The following is a 22,722-nucleotide window of genomic DNA, read 5'->3' on the forward strand; positions in this document are numbered from 1 at the left end:
CCTGCCACCATGCTTTTGCATGTGCCATCCCCTCACCGACATGCCTTTCCCGCCCTTTCCTCTGTGCGTGCCAAGACGCTCGGTTTCCTCCTCTCACCCAGGGATCACCCCATCCACTCTCCCTGACTGACCCCTGATGACTGTCTCCACAGTCTTCCACCAAAAGCCTGCGGACCACCATTGGGGAGGTCTTTGAGCGGCTGCACCGGCTGCTGCGGGAACGGCAGAAGGCCATGCTGGAGGAGCTAGAGGCAGACACGGCCCGCACACTGACTGACATTGAGCAGAAAGTCCAGCGCTACAGCCAGCAGCTGCGCAAGGTGCAGGAGGGGGCCCAGATCCTGCAGGAGCGGCTGGCTGAAACTGACCGGCACACCTTCCTGGCCGGGGTGGCCTCGCTGTCTGAGCGGTAAGTACCCGCCTGCTGTGGGTCTTCTCCAGGGGGTATCCCCTCCCTGACCCTTGTGGGATGCTGGGATTGGAGGCAGATGGGGTGGTTAGCAGAGAATTCATTCATTCAAATCTCCATCAAATACGCAGGACATCTGCTATGTGCCAGAGCCTAGGGCAAAAGCTTTATGTGTTCATATTATTTTATATATAATACTTATAATCATATAGGATATTGTTTTCTGTGCTTTATATTATATTACAAATATGTGTTTTACATTATCTATTATTTATAATAACATTGATACTATATATAATAAATAATAATATGTAAATTATTATAATCCTAATAGCCCCTTGGGGGTAGTTACCACTGCCATCTCCATTTCACACATGTAGAAACTGAGACACAAAGAAGCTACAGCAATTGGCCAAGACCCTTCGTCTGGTATGTGGGGGAGCCAGGATTCAAGCCCAGGTCTCTCTAGTTCCATAGCTGCCTTTAATAATAATAACACTTAATTATTGGTTCATTAATGACCAATACTGATAGCTAACATCATGTATTCAGTGTTGACCTTGAGCCAAGTACCGTGCTAAGCATTTTACATACATTATGCCATGTAATCCTCACAAGCCTAGGAAGCAGGTGTTATCATAGTACCCATTTTAAAGATGAGGAAACTGAGGGCAATAGCTAGAGAATTAGGAAGTGGCACAAGCAGGCACTTGAGTCGGCGCTTGGGTCCAGCAGACTTCCCACACATGACCTCGCCCTATGCCAGCTTCCCTGAGGTGCTGGGACAGGAATCCAGCCCCCAATGTGGCCTGCTCTCTTGCTCTCCTTCCAGGCTCAAAGGGAAAATCCATGAGACCAATCTGACCTATGAAGACTTCCCAACCTCCAAGTACACAGGCCCCCTGCAGTACACCATCTGGAAGTCCCTGTTCCAGGACATCCACCCAGGTAAGACCCTTCCTGCCACTCTCCAGTAGGGCTCAGGAAGAGGCAAGGATTATCATGGGTTGGAGCTAGATGGGGCCCGGCCCAGCCCACCCCTTGCTCTACACATGACATGGGGGCAGGGCAGAGGGATGAGAAGAGTGCCTTGCTGAGCACCTACTGTGTTCCAGGGCCTGTGCTGGGCACCAGCACAAGAGGAGGTAGGTTCTACTAGTGTACCCATTCTCTAGATGAAGAGACTGAGGCCCTGGGTGGTTCACTCATTCACTCTATGGGTACAGGATATATCAAGCACCTACCTCACACCAGGCACTATTCTAGGTACTGGAGATATAGCAGTGAGCAAAACAGGCAAAAATCCCTACCCTCGTGCATCTTACTTACATCCTAGGGTGTGAGAGAGAAAGAAAACAAAATTAAATAAGTAAAATACATAGTTTTTTAGAAAATGATAAAAGATAAGGAAAGGGGCTAAGGGATGTTGAGGTAGGATTGAACGTTTAGTAGGGGATCCAGTTAGAAGACCTCCCTGAGAAGGAAGCAGTAGAGTAAAGACCTGAGGGAAGAAAGAGAAGAATGAGCCATGTAGGTATCTGAGGAAAGAGTGTTCCTGGCAGTGGGAATAGGAAGTGCAAAGGCCCTGAGGCAGGAGCAAGCCTGGCATGTTCAAGGGATGGTAAGGAGACTCGCGTGGCTGGAGTGGAATGAGTGAGAGGGAGGGTGGAGGTGAGGAGGTCAGGTCAGTAGCAGTAGCCAGACCATGAGAGCCTAGAGGCCCATATGAAAACTTTAAATTTTATGCTGAGTGAGATGGGAGCCATTGGAAGGTTTGGGGCAGTGAAGTGACATAAGCCGGCTTAAGTTTTTAAAGTATCCCTCTGGGTGCTGGCTTGAGAATAGACTGCAGGGGGTAAAGGGTAGAGGTTAGGAGACCACTGCAACAATGCAAGTGAGAGATGATGGTGGCCTGGAGCAGGGTGGTGGCAGTGGAGGTGGTGAGAAGTGATCGGATTTAGGATCTATTTTGAACAGAGAGCCAACAGGATTTGCTAACGGATTGGATCTCGGGTGTGAGGAAAAAAATGACAAGGAAGACTACAACGATTTTGGCTGAGGTGACTGGGAAGATGAAGTTGTAATCCTGTGAGGTTCGCGATGCCAGTTAGAAGTCTCAGTGCAGACATGGAGAAGGTAGTGGGAATGACACGTCTGCAGTACGGGAGGAGGGTCAGGGCTGGCATTGTCTACCTGTGGACGGTATTGAATGAGCCGGGATGAGGTCACCTGGGAAGTGGGGGTAGAGAGAAAAGAGAGAGGGCCACTCTAACACATGGAGCCCTGGGCCGCTCCTAGAAGTCAAGGACAGGAGGGGGACCCAGCCAAGGAGACCGAGAAGGAACAGCCAGAGAATAGGAGGAAGACCTGCGTCTGTCCTGGAAGCCAAGTGGAGAAAGTGTTTCGAGGAGGAGAGAGTGGATAATGGTGGCAAAGCTGTGACCCCAAGTGTGGGAGGATCAGAACTGACTGTTCTCCGGGTCTTGGTGACCTTGACAAGAGCTGCTTTGGTGGAGCAATAGAGGCAAAAGCCTGACTGGAGACCGTCCAAGAGAAAATGAGAGAGGAAGTGGAGACAGTGCTTTCAATGAGTTTTATTTAAGGGAAGGAGAGAGAATGTGACCGTGGCTATTTGTTTAAGGTAGAAGAAATGGCAGCATATATGGGAGGGGTGGGGGGCATGGAAAAGATCCAGTAGCAGAAGGCAGAATTGAGGGTGAAGGAGGGAGAGGTGCCGGGGTGACCGCCACGAGTGGGACCTGCCTCTGCCTTTGCTGGGAGCCAGGAGAAGGTAGAATGAATGGGCCCCGAAGCAGAGCGGGCAGTGGTGGGGGCTCCTGGGAATTCTCTTCACCTCTCCCAGTAAGGCAGGAAGCAAGGTCATCCGCTGAGATGAGGATGGGCTAGAGGAGGTCATGGGAAATCTTCCGAGAGAGGAGAAAGTCTGAAATGGGTTTCTAGTAGAGTTAGTAGACCCTGGGACTGGGAGGTCAACACCTTCCCGAAATCACACAACCCACAAGGGCATCAGAGTGGAACCTATCGGCAGCAGGGAACCTTCTGTGTTCCTGAGTCAGGCGCAATGTCCTTTAGAGGTGAGACAAGGATATAGAGGAGACTTCTCCCTAAGAGGTAGACACTGTTATTATCATTTTTTTGATGAGGAAACTGAGGCACAGAGCTGTTAGGAACTTGTCGTGGTCACAACCTGTAAATGGTATAGCCAGGATTTAAACCCAGACACGTCGGATGCCAGAGCCTGTGCCCTTACCTACTAAACTAACCAGGCATTCTCTGGCCTCATACTACCAACCCAGGAAGACTGCTGGGGAGACTGAGGCTCAGAGAGGCTCACTGATTTCCCAAGGTCACACAGCAATCAGTGCTCTTTCCACCTATCTGGATTCATTCTTTTGATCTACAAACACTGAAAGTCCTTCGAGGCACTTTCAGAATCAGGGGTGACAGATGGGACAACAGACCCTGATAGTCCGGTGGGACCAGGACCATGATGAGGGACTTACATGGGGTCATGGGAGCCCAGAGGGACAACAGGAGGCTCTGGATGGGGCGAGGGAGGAGCCAGGGGAACACTGAGTAGATGATATTTGAACTGAGCGCTGAAAACTGAGGGCTTTCCCACTCAGGAAAGGATGGGGCCTGGAGGTGCCTCGGACAATCCCCGGCATTGGGAACTGTGTAGGCAAAGGCGGTGGGGAGGGCAGGGGCATGAATGATCCCAGGATGTTCACGATTGGCCTTCAGGTACAGATGGAGAAGGACTGAGGACAATCACTGAGGGTGTGAATGCTGAACAGGGATGGGGCTCCCCTCCCGGTGACTGAAGACCTCATTGGATGGATGCATCATGACCAATTGCACAAAAGTGAAGGGACATCTCCTAGAGCCCTTAAATCTGGATCTGTGCCCTCATTGACAAAGGGGGCAGTAGTTGGGCGAAGGGCCCACTTTCCAGCCGACTGGGTGGGGCTCTTGGCTCTCCTCCTGGGGTTGTGGGTCTCTGTGTGCTCCCAGCCTTGGAGAGACCTGCACACTGGGACCCAGCAGGGTGAGGGCCACACATGGGTGAAGCAGCATAACTGAAGGAGGCAAGAAGCCCCTCCAAGGGTCCTGTCCCCTCCCCTGACCCAGGGAGGCCCCTCAGGCAGATGGTCTCAGGAGCTCTATTTATCTCAGCTGCCCCAGCTCAGAGGCAACCCAGGCACCTCAGCCTGACAGTCAAGGCCCTATGAGATCTGGGCCCAGCCATTCTCTCATTCTCCCCTCTGTATCACAGTCAGCCACACTGAACCATCTTCAGGTTTTACATGAGCCATATTCCCTCTCCTCCACACTTTTGCACATGCTCTTCCCTTTGCCAAGAACACTCGACACAAACCTTAATCTTTGATGACTAACTGCTACTCTCCTTCACATCTTAGTTTATAAACACCTCCTCTGGGAAGCCTTCCTGGATTTCTCCAGGTAGCCCTGGGCTTTCCTGGTCTCACTGTTTTGTTAATGTCTGCATGGCTGTCTCTCTTACTAGACCGTGAGCTCTGAGGGGTCAGGGGCTGAGTCTGATTCATCACTATGCATCCCCAGCAGCCAGCACAGTAAATGTTTGTGGATGAATGAATAAAGAAATGAATGAGTCCTGCTCTCAGTTCTGTTACTATTGGGTTGGCCAAAAAGTTCGTTCAGGTTTGTCCTTTACATATGGAAAAATCTGAATGAACTTTTTGGCCAACCCAATAGAATAGGGCCTGGCATTAAGTATGTGCTCAGTAATTACTTGTTGAATGAAGGAACTTGCTGCACATCCTTGGACAAGTCACTTCCTCCCTCTGAACCTCAGTTTCCTCCTCTGTATTATAAGGGTGCTAGTGTTCCCTCCTTGACTCCCTCACAAGTGGACAAATGGATGTGGGAATTTGCTGATTGCCCCAGGGCAGGGTTTCTCAGCCTCAGCACTATTGACATTTGGGGCTGGATAATTCCTTGTCTTGGGGGCTGTCCCGTGCATGGTAGGACGTTTAACAGCATCGCTGGTCTCCACCCAACTAGATGCCGCACACACCCCCTCCAGCTGTGACAACCAAATTCGTCTCCAGACATTGCCCAATGTCCCCTATGGGGCAAATCAGCCCCAGTTAAGAACCGCTGCCCCAGGGAAAGCTGCCTGTAGGAGGGGGGCTGAGGGAGCAGTAGGGTACGCCCTGAACATCCTGCCAAGGACAGTGGCCCCTGGGGGTTCAGAGAACAGTGACCTGGTTAGCTGGGCCCCTTCCTTTGTCTGTAGGACCTGTGAAGTCACTCTGGTTCCTCTACCAAAACCAAGGTTCTTTTTGTCCAGTTGGGAGGGGCAGGTGCCCCCAGGGACCTAGCCCTGGATTCTAGCAGCTTCCTGCCTGCCCCTCTTCCAGTTCAGCCTTCCTATTGGGTCACCTGAGAACTCCATAGAGCACCTGTCACTCCCGTGATCTGGAACCTCCACTCTCCACCACTACCCACACCCCTGCCCCACCTCTCAGCTGACACTGGAAACTCTCCTCCAACTGCCTGGCCTGATTGCCCCAGCTCCCAGGCACAAACTTCCTCCCCACCCAGGCCAGGTGGCCATTGTCCAGAGGACACCAGACACTACTTCCTTTGCTCCGGCCACCTCCCTCTCCTGGGCTGCTCTCTCCTCCTCCTGCTTATCTGAATCCAATCATTTTGGGTTCCAGCATGTTCACTGCCTAGCTGTGTGACGCAGGGCAGACGTCTGCCTTCTCTGAGCCTGTTTCCTCATCTGTAAAACAGGGATGCGGAAGGTGTGATTTGTCTCCCAGGGTAGGTAGGAGAATTAAATAAGATTATTTATTTGTGATAATAATCCTGGAACTTAGTAAATGCTTGATACCTGTTTCTTATGATTATCATGAATCATCAGATGGTTCCTCAGTCTTGCTGAACAGGCTTTCTAGGGCCACATAAAGGAAAGGACATGGTGTGAAAGATATTAGCTCAAGTTCCAGCTCTGCTTCCACCCAAAGTGGCAACTTGAGCAAGCCACTTAACTCAGAGAAATCTCCCTGGAGCCTCAGTTTCCTCTTCTGAAAAATGGGTATAGTAATTTGTGCTCCTGGAGCTGCTGTACTGGTCCCATGAGCTAGAAGGTGTGAAAATGTTTTTCGAATGCCCGTACTGTGCAGCTGAGGGCCTGAGAAGGCAGGAGGACTGAGGGGCCAGACTTCTTAAAGGCCTGGCCAGAGGAAAGAGCTGATTGTCCTCGAGAACAAAGAGGCACAAGCCACTCGCTGCCAGGTGATGGTGCTGGACTTTGGGGTTCCTCTGCCGCTTGGGCCACTGCGGTATGTGGCTGATGGTGGCCAGGAGACAGTTCCTGGGCCCCCCGCAGTCCACGCTCCTTGCCTTTTGACCTGGAGGTCTCAGAGAGGCTTAAATGGATGGAGAACACACCTGGAGACCAGATGGACTGCCTCAGTGCCTGCTTTCTGTTTTTATAAAAGTGTCCCAGGACCTAGAAAAGAGCTCTGACCTGTAAAATTGTGAACCCCAGGGGACGGGATTTGTTTTGCGTCTGTCTGACGAGTCTGTCACCTCTCCTGAGAATAAAGGATGGGTGGAGGGCTTGCCAGTCCCCGCACAGGGACTGACTTCTCAGAGGGGGAAAAGGTATTGCCATGTCCCCAGCTGGGTACCTCTCTGGCCTAAAGGCTGTTAACGCCTGTCAGCCCTAGCCCCTGGGAGGACTTGAGAGAGGCCCGAAGACAGGACCTGTTTATGAGGAGGTGGACCTCAGCCCACCCTTTGGGGTGTAAAAGCCTCCTAAGCATCAGGCCACACCCTTTGCCTCAGAAGAATGCCAGGCCCTGCCCCTAGCCTCACCCTATGGGCTGTTGGGCCCTGCCCCCTGTGGATCAGGTCCCGCCCCCCCAGCCCTGCCTCTATTGCCAGAACTGACCAATGAACGGCAGACCCCGCCCCTAAGCACACCCAATGAGTGGCAGGTCCTATCTCCGGTAAGTCCCTTGTGCTTCAAGCCTGTGGGTCCACGCCAAGGAGTTAGCCCTCAGTGCAGTGAGGATTTCCTCCGTCCTACAGGCCCAATCTCAGAACCACTGAAAGCCCACTTGCCTGCCTCCTAGGGTGTCCTCCCCACTCATCAGTGGCACTGAAAGGGCCCACGTTGCCCTAGTTAGGCTTAAGAGTATGGGGCTGAGCCCTCCTGCCTGCGTGCTAGTCTCCCCACTGGTCCTTCTAACCTCGGTTTCTACCTGTCGCTGGTCTCCTCAAATCATCCTGGGCACCTGAGACATAAGGCCCAGTTTCCCGTGAGGCACTCAACCACAGCTGCCCACACCTTGGCAATGTGCCCGCTCTGTCCCTCTTGCCCCTCTGCCATAGACACCTGAGTATGACCCACATTCCACAGCCAGTAGGAGTGGCCCCATGTGTGTCTGATTAGATGATTCTTCTCTCCCGAGCTCCCCCTCACACATACTTCCTACATCCCTTCCACCTCCTACCTCTGGATCCCACTGTGGGAACACCCACATTCCACATGGCAGGAGCCTTCTGGTCCGACAGGCTGCGCTGTGACCAGATGACAGGGCGAAACGTTCATACGCTGACTCAGTGTATGAACTCCTTCTCATGGCTCCCCTCTTCTATGTCCCTGGATAGAAAATTGTGTTTGCATTGACCCCTCTAGTCACAGGGCTAATTGTTTCCATACAGCCCTCTGACTTCTAAGAACAGGAAAGAAGAGTGTAAAACTCAAGACTAAATGTATTCCTGACAGAGCTCATGGAATGAGCTTGCTGCAAGTCAATGGCCAGTTTTGTCAGTGGCCTGTGAACAGGAGCACAGTTCAGGGACGGGCTGTCACCCCCTGTTAGAGATGATTGCCATCATTGAGGCATTTTACTTCTCTGTGTATATGCAGCCAGCAGAGGTGGCTCCAGTAGGAGGTGATGATGCTCCTGCCACGTATAGTCATGCCTCCGCTCCGCCAGATAAGGAAAGCACCAGACAGCCAGCTGGAGGAGTCCTTTCTTTGCTCCAAGGAACTAGTGACAGGATTCCTTCTCCTTTTCTCCCCTCTGCCTTACTCTGCCCTGGAAATGCTCATCCAGGCTAATGAGAGCCAATTCTAGGTTCCTCCTTCCGGCTGAGCATCAGCTCCCTCAGGGAGGCAAGAGTAAACAGAGTCCTTGACAAGAGTTCATGAGACTTTGAGAGCCAGACCTGCTAAGCCAGTGTGGCTGGCCCAGAACCGGGTGCCCCAGCCTGTGCTGCCTGCCCAAAGACCAACACAAGCGGGGTCAGTTTAATTTGGTGAGCCTTTCTGGAAACATTCCGCATGCCAGGCTGTGTGCTGGGCAATGGGCCCACCAGGGAGGGCCTGGTAGGAGAGTACACAGTCCTTGCCCTCCTGGTGTACGTGGGGGTAAGAAATGGGCACAGAAGACTACCCCACGTATCAGGAGAGGGGCACAAACAAAGTTAAGGAATTTCAGAGTAAGGAGTGAGCATACCTGCTGGGCAACCAGGAAGGCTTCCCTGAGGATGGGCCCTGGAACTGAGCCTCATGGGGTGTGATTACAACAAGCAGAGATGAGGCGGTGGAGGGAACAGTCTGGGCGAAGGCTTTGGGCCTGAGTGGGGTGGCGGGTGTTGAGTGAGAGGTAGGCAGGAAGAGAGGGCTGGGGCTGGATTGCCCATGGTCTTGATTAGACCTGGCTCTGCCAGTGTTTGCCTGGTGACCTGAGACTAGTCACATCTCCTCTCTGGGTCTCAGTTTCCCCATCTGTCAAATGGGAGAGTTGGCCTAGAATCAGGGGTTTTCAACTTTTTCAGACCCATCATCTACTTTTCATAACAAATAATTTGTAATGTCTCAAAGATAGTATGACCTTTTCACAATTTCAAGTATATATACACATATACATATATACGTATATGTGTGTATATACTCTATGATATAAAGGAAAAATAGAAGGAAATTATGTATAATAAAGCATTGTATATGTCAATATGTAGATGCTCACTCACAACCACCCTAGAAAACATAGTGAACGAGTCAGGTGCTCACACCATAGCTAAAATATCATTCTGCCTCAAATGCAGTCTTAACTAGGTAGGTTTTATTGGTCAACAGTGTTCTTAGAGATGTATTTTCCAAAAAAGTGAACAATTCTCAGTGGCGTTCCAGACAAAACAAATTCAGTCTTCCCCCAGTTTATATGGTAATTGCATTTCAAAACATTCAGTGTATATTAAAACTGTACAAAAATTATTTCATGTTTATATGTAAAACGGAGTTAAGCTGTAGCTTCAGGTCATTGTGAAGATTTTTCATCCACACGAATATCTGGTGGAGCATCTGAAACTCATCGGTGGGGGCATGGGACCGCCCTGTGCATTTCATACAGGGCATTTAGCATCCCTGGATCCCACCCCAACAAATTTCCAAAGCACCCCATAGGGTGATTATCCAACCCCCGAATAATCTTTAAGCTCCCTCCCAGCTCTGAAATTACCCAATTCTGGACCGCATTCAGATTTATTCAACAAATTTTGTGGAGTGCCCACTGTGTGCCTTGCCCCAGGACACCATCAGTGAGCAAGCAGCCATAGCTCCTGTCCCCTGCAGCCAGGTTAAAATCTGAAAGGACCTTAGCTGTCGCCCTTCCATGTTACAGAGGAGGAAGCTGAGGCCCGGGGAGGGCAGGCTTGTATTCAGATTCAGCATCACACAGCCTCCTGGGGGCCAACCAGAACCTGTCCTCAGGGAGGAACCATAGAGTGGGTCCACCGCCTTCTCTCCACTCATCTTCTCTTCCTCCTCCATCCCTGGCAGTGCCAGCCGCCCTGACCCTGGACCCGGGCACCGCCCACCAGCGCCTCATCCTGTCCGACGACTGCACCATCGTGGCCTACGGCAACCTGCACCCACAGCCGCTGCAGGACTCACCAAAGCGCTTCGATGTGGAGGTGTCGGTGCTGGGCTCTGAGGCCTTCAGTGGTGGCGTCCACTACTGGGAGGTGGTGGTGGCGGAGAAGACCCAGTGGGTGATCGGGCTGGCGCACGAAGCCGCGAGCCGTAAGGGCAGCATCCAGATCCAGCCTAGCCGCGGCTTCTACTGCATCGTCATGCACGACGGCAACCAGTACAGCGCCTGCACCGAGCCCTGGACGCGGCTCAATGTCCGCGACAAGCTCGACAAGGTGGGCGTCTTCCTGGACTACGACCAAGGCCTGCTCATCTTCTATAACGCCGATGACATGTCCTGGCTGTACACCTTCCGCGAGAAGTTCCCCGGCAAGCTCTGCTCCTACTTCAGCCCCGGGCAGAGCCACGCCAATGGCAAGAACGTGCAGCCGCTGCGGATCAACACGGTCCGCATCTAGTGCCGCGGAGGGAGACCGCAGGCCTGAGCATGGCCACCAGCGAGAGCCTTGCCCCGGAGAGCGGAGGCCGGGACTCCAGCCCAGCCGGGCCAACCTGATATCTCTGGCCTGTTGTTTACCCTCGTTTCCCTGTAAAATGGAGGTTGTGCTCCACGATTCCGAAGCTCTTCCAGCACTGATGTTCTGTAGCTCTGACCTTACTGGGGATGCAGCTTTGGTCCAAGGGTGTGACGTGGCTTCTCCTCAGGGCAGCCCCTGCCCAACCCTCATGCCCCTCCTCTCAGGGGCAGGGGACTGCGTCCCTATGTCTCCCTCCTGCCCACATGCCCTAAGCTCAGGATGTGTCAGTGGTTGCCAGCAGTTGTCTGCCTGAAAGAGACACAGAACCCTCTTATGCTTCCAGGCCTAAGACTTGCCCCTGATCAAGCTAGTGATGGGCCGTTTTAACCTCAATCCCAGCCCACAGTGGACACAGGCGGTAGCTAGTCCCAGGGTTGCCTGAGAACCACCTTCTCCTTCCATCCCTGTACCAAGAGCTTCATGATTTTCCCACTTATCTGCGGGTAGAAATGATGTTGTGGCCTGTGGAAGCCACAGGCACAGGCCGTGTGAGCCCAAGGCACTCACGTCAGAACTTACCAGCCAGGGAAGACTGTCAGTAGTTAAGCCCACATGTTACGGTCGCTGTGCCACCACCTTCCTGCCCACAGGTCTTAAGGCCAGATAATGGCACACCCGGACGTAGGACAAGCATCACTGGATGGTGGAGGTCCCCAGCAGCTCCAAACAAGGGTCCAGCCAGGCCTCTGTGACCAGGCTAGGGTGTAGCGAGGCTGTGGGGAGCAGTGTTTTAGTCAGGCCCTGAGCACTGGGGTGGGTGTCAGCTGGGCCCCCCTCATCAATCTTGGCATGTGTCTCAGTTGGGATCCTGTTGCAGAAAACAAGAGCTGCTTTAGCTTTAGACAAGGATTTATTACCAGGTCCCTAGTGGCTTTGTAAAATCATTGGAAGGGCTGGAGGAGCAGACTCTGCTGAATTTCCAGGAACAGCTCCCAGCCGCCAAATTCATCATGTCTGTTGAGACCAGGAACACTGCTCGCATCTGCAGGAAGCCCCTGCATGAAGAAGCCGCTGGCTGCAGAACTGCGCTGACTCTGCTACTGTCCGCGCCAGTCAGTGGATGTCCTGAGGGCCGCCTCCCCCCATTCAATTCAATTTCCAGATCCAAATGTCTACGAGGGGGGGCTTTCCTGGTGGCGCAGTGGTTGAGAGTCCGCCTGCCGATGCAGGGGATGCGGGTTCGTGCCCCGGTCCGGGAAGATCCCACGTGCCGCGGAGCGGCTGGGCCTGTGAGCCATGGCCGCTGAGCCTGCGCGTCCGGAGCCTGTGCTCCGCAACGGGAGAGGCCACAACAGTGAGAGGCCCGCGTACTGCAAAAAAACAAAAAACAAATGTCTACGAGGGATTCTGTGTGGGGAAACTTAAGTCAGATCCAGAACCTGGGCTGCAAGGGAGTCTGGGAAATGTACTTTTCTTCTTTCCAGCCTCATCCGTACAAAAAGGCACAATAGGAGAAAGTTAGAATGGTTGTTGAACAAGCCCACCTTCAGTTTTCGCCATTGGAATCCACCTCTAGGCCTTGGCTTTGAAGCAGCAGAGCCTCTAGTTGTCCTGCTCCGTGGCTTTGTCCTTGTCCAGGACAGGAGCCCCAGGAGCGGGCCTGCAGGACCAAGCTGAAATGTCTCCCAGGCCTTAGCTTTTCTTTCTAGTCCTGGGGCCTAGATTCTGAACTTGGCGTCTCTGACCACCCCCATCTCAAAGGAGCCAGACTAGCTGAACTTGGGGGTGCTCCCACCTCACAACTGCTGCCCACTGGGGCCTCCCTTGGGTGGGAGGAATCCTCAGTCTCACCCCAACCATTCAGCTACCAGAATCTGGGCCACCCCCAGCAGTATTTTTATTTTAAATGTTGCCCATTTTGTGAGTTATGATGCATTTATATTAAATTAAAGTTACAGGCTGTGAGCGGTCAGTTCCATTCATTTTGACACACACAGAGGCCCATCTATCCTGGCGCAGGCAGCATACATACATCAGCATGGCTAAACCACAAAGCAACCCTACCAGGTAGATAGTATTATGCCCATTTTACAGAGGGGGAAAAATGAGGTTCATAGAGAGGACATGACTTGCCTACAGTCCCATGTCGCACACCTGGTAAGTGAGTTTAGAACTGAGTGAGCCCAAGGCACTCACGTCAGAACTTACCAGCCAGGGAAGACTGTCAGTCTTTGCCTGGAGGAGGGCGTGGTGGTAGCCTTGGGAGCAGACAGAGGGGAGATTATGAGACAGTGGCAAGAGCCTAGTCACTGGAACCCCGCAGACCTAGGCTTAAATCCAGGCTCCGTCACCGGATGCCTTTAGAGAAATGACTTAACCTCTCTGGACCTCAGTTTTCTTACATGGAAAATGGGGGTAATCACACCAATCTCACATAATTTTTGCTCAGCGGCTCTGTCCTCTGGAGGAGAAGCTGCAAAGTGCAGTGCATTTAGGGAGGACCTGCCCCTCACACCAGCTGCCACCCAGAATCAGTGCCTGGAACTGTGTGGGTTTTCTGAACCTCTGGGCTGGCTCTGCCCCTAAGCAGTCTATCTTCTTCCTTGTGCCTTGTGAGGGGTGTGGGACCACCTAGGCCAGGAAGGTCCCCAGGTCTGCTGTGTTGAAGGAGGTCCATCCCACCTCTGACTCATGGGGAAGCAGCCTGGCCAGGAGACAGGGCCCTGTATGTGGACACAAAGGCTGTTCACACTGTAAGTAGAAAGGCCACTGGGACCCCCTGCAGTTGTGCACTGCAGCAGCCTTGGAAACAGGACTCCTGGGCCTAGTCTTCGTTCTGTGCTGATTCATTTTGTACCGTGAGGGTCCTTTCCACAGTCTCCTCACCTGCAGAATGAGGGAGGTTATACTGGATGCTCTCTGAGGTGGACCTTCACCTATACAAGGAGGCGGGGAAGGGGAGAGAGGGAACAACCCCAGTCATGATTTGTTTGCAGTTCTAAGAAGAGGGACATGAACAAGGAGGAGGAGGGGCCATTGGCAAGGGCAGAGGGAGAGAGGTCTTTGATTGGCTGATGGAGAACACCCCAGTTTACAGAGAAGTTGTAGGAGTTGATACTGGAACTAGAGTATCTCCACCCCCCAGCTCCATGCTCTCAGATCCCTGTGACTCCCCCAAAGCCACACCCCTCTATTTTTGCTCAGTGGATCTGTCCTCTGGAGGAGAAGCACCCCATCCATGCTCCTTCCTTCGCCTTCCCCCACTCAGTCTCAGCACCAGGTCCAAAAAAGGCTGGTCGCTGCCCAGTCTTCACTCCCAGTTTCCAAGTGTCTGGGAGTAACTGTAGGGACCTAATCTGAACACACAACTGGGAACTCTGGGAAATCAGGGTACCTCTAAGAGGTATGAAGTGTCCAGAGAAATCCTGAATGAAAGAATCTGGGATTATCAGGCTAATACCAGGAACCCCACATTGAACAGGTAAGCAAAGAGGGGAGGTAAAGGCAGCACAGCATTGGAGAGGAAGGAGGGATCAGGAAAGATCTTCCCCAGGGCAGGAAAGAATTGATAGAATGACAGGAAACCCCATTTGCATCCCTGTTTGTGGTCAGCAAGCAAAGCGCTGGTACTTTTTGCACCTTCTCTAACATCAAGACAAGCCCATGAGGTTGGTATCATTATCTCAGTGTTTGAGCTGGGAAACACTACTTGCCGGGGAACCCTCAGCCAGTACTCAGCAGAGCTGGAAATCAGACCCAGGCCTGTCCAAAGCTGAAGCCCAGTTCTTCACTTACCTCCCTGGAAATGCCTTTCAACTTCGAGGACCGCTTCAGTGACAGGCAGCAGCCACCAGAGCTGTGATCCCCGTGGGATTCAAGATGGGAGCTTAACCCAGGCTGCACACCATTGAATTGTGCAATTGTACCAGGCTCTGCTACCTTAACAAGCCCATATGGGAGCAGAGCTAGTGTTTATTATTTCGATTAAGATTACTTCATCTATTTAATGTAAAGAACTTTTGAAAGATTGGCCTTACTTCCGTTGTCCTTTTCTCATAATAGAAGCCTGTCAAGAATGGTATGCCTGTTGGCGCTAGACTTCCAATATTCAGTAAAGATTTAGTAAAAGGCAGAGCTTTAAATGGGCCTCCTATTTTTGAAGATCTTGCTCATCATTTTAATTATGAATAATGGAGGCAGAGGCTAAGACTAATATAGCTTTAAAGATTGCTCATGGGGGCTTCCCTGGTGGCGCAGTGGTTGGGAGTCCGCCTACCGATGCAGGGGACGTGGGTTCATGCCCTGGTCCGGGAAGATCCCACATGCCGCGGAGCGGCTGGGCCCGTGAGCCATGGCTGCTGAGCCTGCGCGTCCGGAGCCTGTGCTCCGCAACGGGAGAGGCCACAACAGTGAGAGGCCCACGTACCACAAAAAAAAAAAAAAAAAGAATTACACAATTGTGAGTCAAGTGTCATCTGCAGGCTCTGCCTCATGTACTTCCCAGGCCAGAGGTGGACTCATGAAGGCACTTTGTGACCCTGAGCGGGTCCCTCTCCCTTCCTCGACCTCTGTTTCTCCATCTCTATTAGAGAGGGGCTAGGGATCTAGTTAACTGATTGCCAAGCTACTAGCTCTAATGATCCAGGATTCTCTAAGTCTAATGTTGGCCCCAGGGCTTGGCCTGCTCAGCACCTAACAAGGCCATTAGCTCTGGGTCTTTCTCTCTGGGGTGGCAGCAGGCAGCAGGAACAAAAAACAGAGATAAGGTCTCTTTTTTGTGTGTTTTTTTTCTTTTTTTTTTAAGTGCAAAGAAAGGATGAATAGTTGGACCTCGAGTCTCTCCTTTGTTCACCTCAGCTACTGGTGTGCAGGAGTTAAACTACAACAGGCTCCTATAGAAACAGTGAAGTTAAACAGTCTCCCGTTAGCTCAGCTTTGAAAGGGAGAGGGGGAGAGGGCCCAATGTGGGGTGGGGGAAAAGAGAGAGAGAGAGAAGGAGAAGAAGATGGAGAGAGGAAATAAGGTCTCTTGACAGCACAGTCTCAGCTCAGGGGCTCTAGGGATGGGCCTTCCCTCCTGCCAGAGAGGACATCCTGGGAGGCTGACTGTTCACACCTGGGCAGAATTCCTGGCTTCTTCCCCTCCTGCCCGAGTCTTGCCCTGTTCACTATCCTCAAATGCTCCACCAGAATGTCCATCACAAAGGACCATGTCACAGGCTTAAATGCAGGTGGCCAGGAGTGGTGAGGTCGGGGGAGGGGTGGTGTGCTGGCCAAGGTGCTGAATTGTCATTGGCCACCAGGGCATGATGATTTCTCCTTACTCTGGGACACCTACAATTCTAGCCAGTGTCTCGGGGGAACAAGGGGTGATGGGAAGCAGAGCAGAAATCAGAAGTAGAGGGAGTGAGGGGGGAGGGGGAGGGAAGGAGAGAGAAGTAGAGATGCATTCAGGAAGAACAGCCTCCAAAAAATAGCGGGGGGGGATACTTTTATTCTGAAATATGCTCATTTTCCTTTGTTTTTCTTTTCTATCTGGATTAAATTACGTGGATTTTTGTTTACCCTAGATAGAGAAAAGAACAGTCTTCCATCTTCTTTCAAAATTTTGACAGTTCTATCATATTTCTATTACAAAATACCCACCATTCAACCTAGGAATTCAGTGAACTAGGGGAAGGGTGGACACTTTGGACCAGAGGACCAGGGGCTTCCTACTCTGATGTCATGACAAGGGAGGGCCTTTCAAGAGGCTGGAGCCAGGGGCACAAAGCCCAGGCCCTGGTGAGCTCCCCAAAACTGTGGGCCATGATGTGATCGAGTCTGAATGCTGGAGGATTTGGGGCTCCTCCAGCCCAATCCAGAGGCCCAGAGAGAGTTGGTTTCTAGCTCAAGGTCATAGAGCACATGGTAGAGCCAAGGCCAGAACCCAGGTGTCCTGGCTCCCAGTCCCTGAGGAGGGAGAATGGCCAGCTGAGAGGGCCTCCCACCCAGGAAAGAGAAAGGAGCACAGACGGCCAGCTGGGAGGGGGCAGGGGCAGGGCTGAGGTGGGTGGTGCTCGGAGGAGAAGGGGCCCCATACCTAAAAGGTCAGCGGGGGGTACGGGTGCCCTCAGAGTGGTGGCTCTAGCTCCTCGGCGAGGAAGAGGAGCAAAGCAGAGTCAGGAAGTCCTCTCTGGGGTGGAGTTAGCCCAGCTGAGCGTGCTAGCCAGCATCACAGATTCCACGATGGCCGTCATTTCACAGGTAAGAAAACCGAGGCCCAAAAGGAAAGTCACCAGCCCCTGAGGAAGAGCCAGGCCCAGACCCAGGTCTGCAGACTCACAGCCATCGGCTCTTTCCACACAACCTTTAATCTCCCCGCTGTGGATGCTGATGCCTCCTCCCACCCTCTGGGAACCTGGCATCAGAGCAGAAGGAGAAGGGGAGTGGCTTGTGTCCCTGCAGCTCCAGGCACCAACAGTGGGTACCTTGCTCCATCTTCCTCCCCGAAGAGAATGGAGAATTGGCCTGGGCCTCCATAGCCCCTCCTCCAGGGCAGAGTCAGTCGGTGCCTACCCACACCTGGTACCTCCTTTTCTGGCAGCAGAGCCAGAGCCAGAACTAGCCACAGCAGGGACAAAGCCACCTGGGCAGCTACTGGAGCCACGGGGAGTCACAGGTAAGTGAGGACACTGACCCGAGGGCATCCCCTGATTCCATGGCACTAGTGTCAGCCCCGCTACCCCAGGTGGTCGGGGATTTGGAAATTTTTTTCCCTGGAGAAGGGGCTTTCCCTCACTCCCTGTAGGCTGAGCCCCTGGGCCTGCTTCCTCTGCCCACTGCACACCCCAGGCAAAGCCCCTCCATGACTAAGCTACCAGATCTACAAGCCAGGAATGGGGCCCTGGGGCCCAGCAGCTCTCCTCTGCCACTGGGAGAAGGGAAAAGCAGATAAGGGCCCCAGGATGTCCCAGAAAAAGCAGAGACCAGCTGCAGGTGTGTGCGTCCCACAGATGCAGACTGAGGGTTGAGATCTGGGCAAACCTGCTAAATTGGGAGGGGGCCCTGACTTGGTGCCTGACTCACCAGTGACCCTGGACAGCTCCTGGCACCGCCACCTTATGGGTGCCCACTCCTTGTTGGTTCAAAAAGAGAGGTGGGTGGCCCTGGGCTATGGGGCAGCCCCCGGTTCTAAGGTTCTAACTTGAGGCAGCCTCATGGAGTTTGTCCAGCAGTGCCCACCCCCTTCACCACCACCCCTTCTTCTTTAAGGGCCTCCCTCTGTCACACTTCTGGAATGCATTCCTCCATCCCTTTCGTTCCTCCAACAAAACTTACCCTCCTGTGTTCCTCGGGGTAACTGACTTATGGTTTGCAATGCCTCCCTCCCTGACCCATGCACTATAAGAGAAACCTTTTTTTTAAATATAAATAAATAAATAAATTTATTTATTTATTTATGGCTGCATTGGGTCTGTTGCTGTGTGCGGGCTTTCTCTAGTTGCAGTGAACGGGGGCTGCTCTTCATTGCAGCACGCGGGCTTCTCATTGTGGTATCTGCTCTTGCTGTGGAGCATGGGTTCTAGGCGCGGGCTTCAGTAGTTGTGGCACACAGGCTCAGTAGTTGTGGCTCGCGGGCTCTAGAGCGCAGGCTCAGTAGTTGTGGCTCACGGGCTTAGTTGCTCTGCGGCATGTGGGATCTTCCTGGACCAGGGCTCCAACCCGTGTCCCCTGCATTGGCAGGTGGATTCTTAACCACTGCGCCTCCAGGGAAGTCCCAGAAACCTCTCTTAAAGAGTAGCTAGTGGTGAGATTTCAGGCACCACACCAAGCAGGTGGGAGAAAAATAATAGTAGGGATAGGAAGGCAGAGGAGAACTCTTACGACTCCACATGGGCAGCACCACAGCAGCTGTTACTGTGTGGACAGAGACCCAGCCAGAAATGACCGTGGCTCCCATGCACCGAACCGATCCAAGTCCTACTCTTGGCCAAGCTTTCAGCCCTCATTCCCCCTCACCAATACCCAGCAGGCTAATGGTGACACAACAACTGCCTTTCTGTTTTGGGGGTCTCACGGTGGAGGAGAAAAAAATGGTGCATATAATGTTAGAATCAGAGCACTCAGAATGTTAGGATCCCAAATGGAAAATGTTACGCAGATTCTGGTCCTTAACACCTCCACTTTTGTAATACCCATCCGCCTCCTAGAATGCCCTTGCCCTCCTTTCCCTTCCTGTTGAAATCTTACTCATCCTTCACGTCCCATTCAAGGTGAAGCTGCCCTGGTCGTTCAGATCCGGCAGAACTCAATGCTCTGGACCCTTGTAGCACTTTGGGTCTTCCACTACCACTAGACCATGAGCATCCCGAAGCAGGGATCATGTTCCCCGGGGACATGGTGCAGAGAGTGTCTCAGAAAATATTTGCTGGCTGGAACTTGTTAGTGCCCAAGCTGGAATCATGAAAGGCACTCCATCTCCAAGTTGGGAGAGAGCTTAGAGACCAGGGATGGCTCCTCCCTAAAGATGCCAAGGGTGAGCACACTGACCACCCCCAGCCAGATTGTGCACAGAAAGAACCAGGAAGAGCCGGCAAAGACTAGGGACATTGTTTGATTGTTTGTCTTTTTTTTTTCAATTATAAAATAACTTCTGCTTATTGCAAAAAATTCAAATAGACGTAAGACCATAAAACAGAAAGTCCCCTCATCCCACTCCCAGGAGTCAACAGCTGTTTACAGTTTGGTGCAGGTCCTTCCAGGCATTCTTCCTTATGCATAAACAAAAATAGAATTTTCTTTTACAAAAATATGTTCACTCTTTATTTCCTATGAGTTCTGTAAATTCCTACAAATAGAATTTGTTGGTCAAAAGCCTTGCTCATTTGAAACGTGTTGCTTTCCTAAGTAAATTTTTTTCTTATAACATGTTCATCGTAGAAAATTTGGAAAATACAGTCAAGACACACAGAGTTATTTTACCATATACCCATCAACCACTGTTCAGAGATAACCACTCTGAACAGCTAGCGTTTGGGTGATAAGGTCTGCAGTTTTTATTTTCCATGTGCATATTATTTACCAAAATCGAACACACTCTCCTATTGTTCCATAGCCTATTTTTTTCTCCACTTATTTTTTTTCCATGCTGTTAAATAGTCTTCTACAGCATCAGTTTAATACAGTCAGGTTGTTTGACCTTGAGGGCCCGCCTAGAAGCCTGCTCTTTCTAAGCCCTATTCTGAGTAGGGAGCCTGCTACAACAGTGGGCCAGAACCTGTTGCTCCAGGGTGTAAACTTGGCCTGCCCCTACTTTCAGGAAGGGAAGGCCCAGGAAGGCCTTGAGCACCTGCTGCCTCCACCCCTCCTGAGCGAAGGCCCCAACACCTCACTGATGGGCTCAGAGCCCCCCTGTAACTTCTCCACTGCTGCCCACCAGTGCAGTAAGTAGATACCTGCCTTGCCCTTTCCTCGGCTGCTTTCCTGGACCCTTGGATCCTTCAATCCTGGGGGGTAGGGGACTTGGGTGATCCTGACCTTGAGGTGGAGAAGGGCCTCTGGAATCAAGTGGGGGGTGAGGGGAGGAGTGCCACTTGCCGTTGCACTTCAGCCAGCTCTTCAGCCAGCTTTCCTGCATACTGACCAGGTTGGGGGAGGAACAGGGGCAGATGGAGGTGGGGGGAGGATGGGGGAAGGAGCTGAGCCACTTGAAAGTTTTCCAAAGCAAATACCCAATTTCCCAACCCAAGCTCATGCTCTGCCCCAGGAATTTACCAGCCAAATAGTGTGGAATTAAGTGTGATCTTGGACAAGACTCCTCCACTCTGGGGGAAGTTTAGGGGTGGGTCTCAGTCTCCTCACTGACATACCAGAAGGTTCCTAAGTCACATTCCCAGCTCTGAAATTCTGTAACCCAGTTCGAACCCATGTTTCCAAATGCTCTCTTTTCTCTCCAAGCCCCTGAACAGCCCCTGAAGCCTCCAACACCCTTATGATTTGTTAAATCTAATTGTACGCCAGACCTTGAGGGATCATTAACAGAATGCATATTATTAGCTGTCATCTCGTTTAATCCTTACAACAAGCCTGAGAGGAGGTGCCATTTTATTCCCATTTTACAGATGAGAACACTAAGTCCAGAGAGTTAAGATGATTTTCCAATTAAGTGGTAAAGCTCAGATTTGAACCCAGGGCGGTGTGACTCCCAAACCCATACTTGTTATTATCCTCCCATACCCATACCACTGTGATGTGTGTAGGGATCATTCTTCCCTAGCTACATTTGAGGAAACTGAGGCCAGAGAGGGGAGGTGAATTCCTCAAGGTCACACAGCATGTTCATGGCAGAGCTAGGTGAATCCAGGCTTTGTGCCTCCCAGCCCACCCTCACCTCCTACATAGCACTGACCAGTTTTCACAGAGGGAAGCTAGTGAACGAGAAACAGCCCTTGGACTGGAGTCAAATGCCCAGAACTGATTGGGGGTGGGGCAGTCAGGTGGGGAAGGCCATGTTTGTTCAGCCCAGCCTGGGTCCACCCTCCCCCAGCTCCATCCAGGAAGTGTTGACTTTGGGCAGGTCCCCAAGGAGAAAAGGTAGCATTACCTGTGGGTGGGGGAGGGCTGGGCCAGAGGAGCCCCATCCCCGCTCTCCTCCTAGAGAGTCCCACTGTCCTCTCCACTCCCTCACTCTCCCATTCAATCACTTACCTAACAAATCCCTACTGAGTGCCTACGATGTGTTAGCACTGAGATGAGCAAGGACAGGTGCATCTCAGGTCTCCAGCAAAGAGCCATCAGTGACCAGGCAGTCACAGCACACGTGCGGAGGGCTGGGCTGGAACAATAGGGGAGGTGCAGGAACTCAGAGAAGAGGGGCCTGCTGCAGGAGGTACCACAGAAGCTGAAACCTGCAGCATGAGTAACAGCTGGAGAAAGTGTTCCAGGAAGAGGGAACAGCATGTGCTAGGGATAGGAGTCTGGAAATGAGGTCATGTGGTTAAGGGTTGAATATGAGGCAAAGGGGCAGCCCCTGCATCTCACCTTCTCCATCTGGTAAATGGGAATAGCATCTTGCCAACCTGTATAAGTCAAGGTACATGAAGCACCTGGTGTTATTAGCATCCCTTCTCTCCCTTTTAGTCCACAAACACGTACCAAGAAACAAGTGCCAAACACTGGGGAAAAGTACTTTTGGCTACTTGTCTCAGGTCACTCAATCTTTGCCTCCAAGCCTGTTCTTGCTCTGTACCATGCCTCCTCCAGACCTGGGAGCCCAGTATTGTGTGGGTCACAGCTACTGAGGGCGGGGGCACAGTCTGCCCCCGGGGAGCAGTCTACTACCACTGCCCTGATGCCTCCATCCCTTCGGCCAGACGTGGGTGGCTTGCAGGCTGCAGTGATCATCATCCCAACCCTGGTCTCCTCGTCCGCTCTGCTGGTCATAAGCTGCATCTTATGGAAGACCTGCCGTCGGTGGTCTCGGGTCACCCACCCCAGCCTGCCATCCACATGAGGGTCCCAGGTAAGTCACTCAAGGACCATAAGGACAGAGAGGTTCTATTTCAGCTTTATTCTTTGTCTTCCTTAAGAGGAGAAACTCTCCTTACTCTTTTGAGGCAACAAGGGATGATGTGCTGAGCTGGAAGAAGCCTCACAGAGGCCACAACCACGTGTGGGACCTCATAGTCTCCTGTACCCTTGTCCAGGTTCTGCTGGAAATTACTCATCAAACTCTCAGTTCAAGGAACTGTGGCCTTCTTTAACTATGAGACCAAGGCTACCCTTGGCCACACGCTGCCCCCCTAGTTCCCTGCGATGCCCGCTGCCTCGTGAGGCCTCCACAGGGAACCT

The 22,722-nt window shown here is 52.1% G+C and overlaps 1 protein-coding gene across 2 annotated transcripts in view; it reads left to right on the plus strand.

The window, feature by feature from the left end:
- The window catches only part of TRIM62 (tripartite motif containing 62), a 32,410-nt gene extending 19,559 nt beyond the window's left edge, over window positions 1-12,851 (plus strand). For both annotated transcript variants that reach the window (XM_030870340.2, XM_030870332.2), the window contains exons 4-6: window positions 153-409; window positions 1,242-1,357; window positions 10,281-12,851. In XM_030870340.2, the coding sequence (XP_030726200.1) occupies window positions 153-409; window positions 1,242-1,357; window positions 10,281-10,831 (924 nt within the window). In that variant the 3' untranslated portion in view covers window positions 10,832-12,851. The remainder of the gene's footprint in view (window positions 1-152; window positions 410-1,241; window positions 1,358-10,280) is intronic.
- Window positions 12,852-22,722: the final 9,871 nt, after the last annotated feature.

This window comes from Globicephala melas, chromosome 1, assembly GCF_963455315.2.
Source record: "Globicephala melas chromosome 1, mGloMel1.2, whole genome shotgun sequence".
Taxonomy (NCBI): domain Eukaryota; kingdom Metazoa; phylum Chordata; class Mammalia; order Artiodactyla; family Delphinidae; genus Globicephala; species Globicephala melas.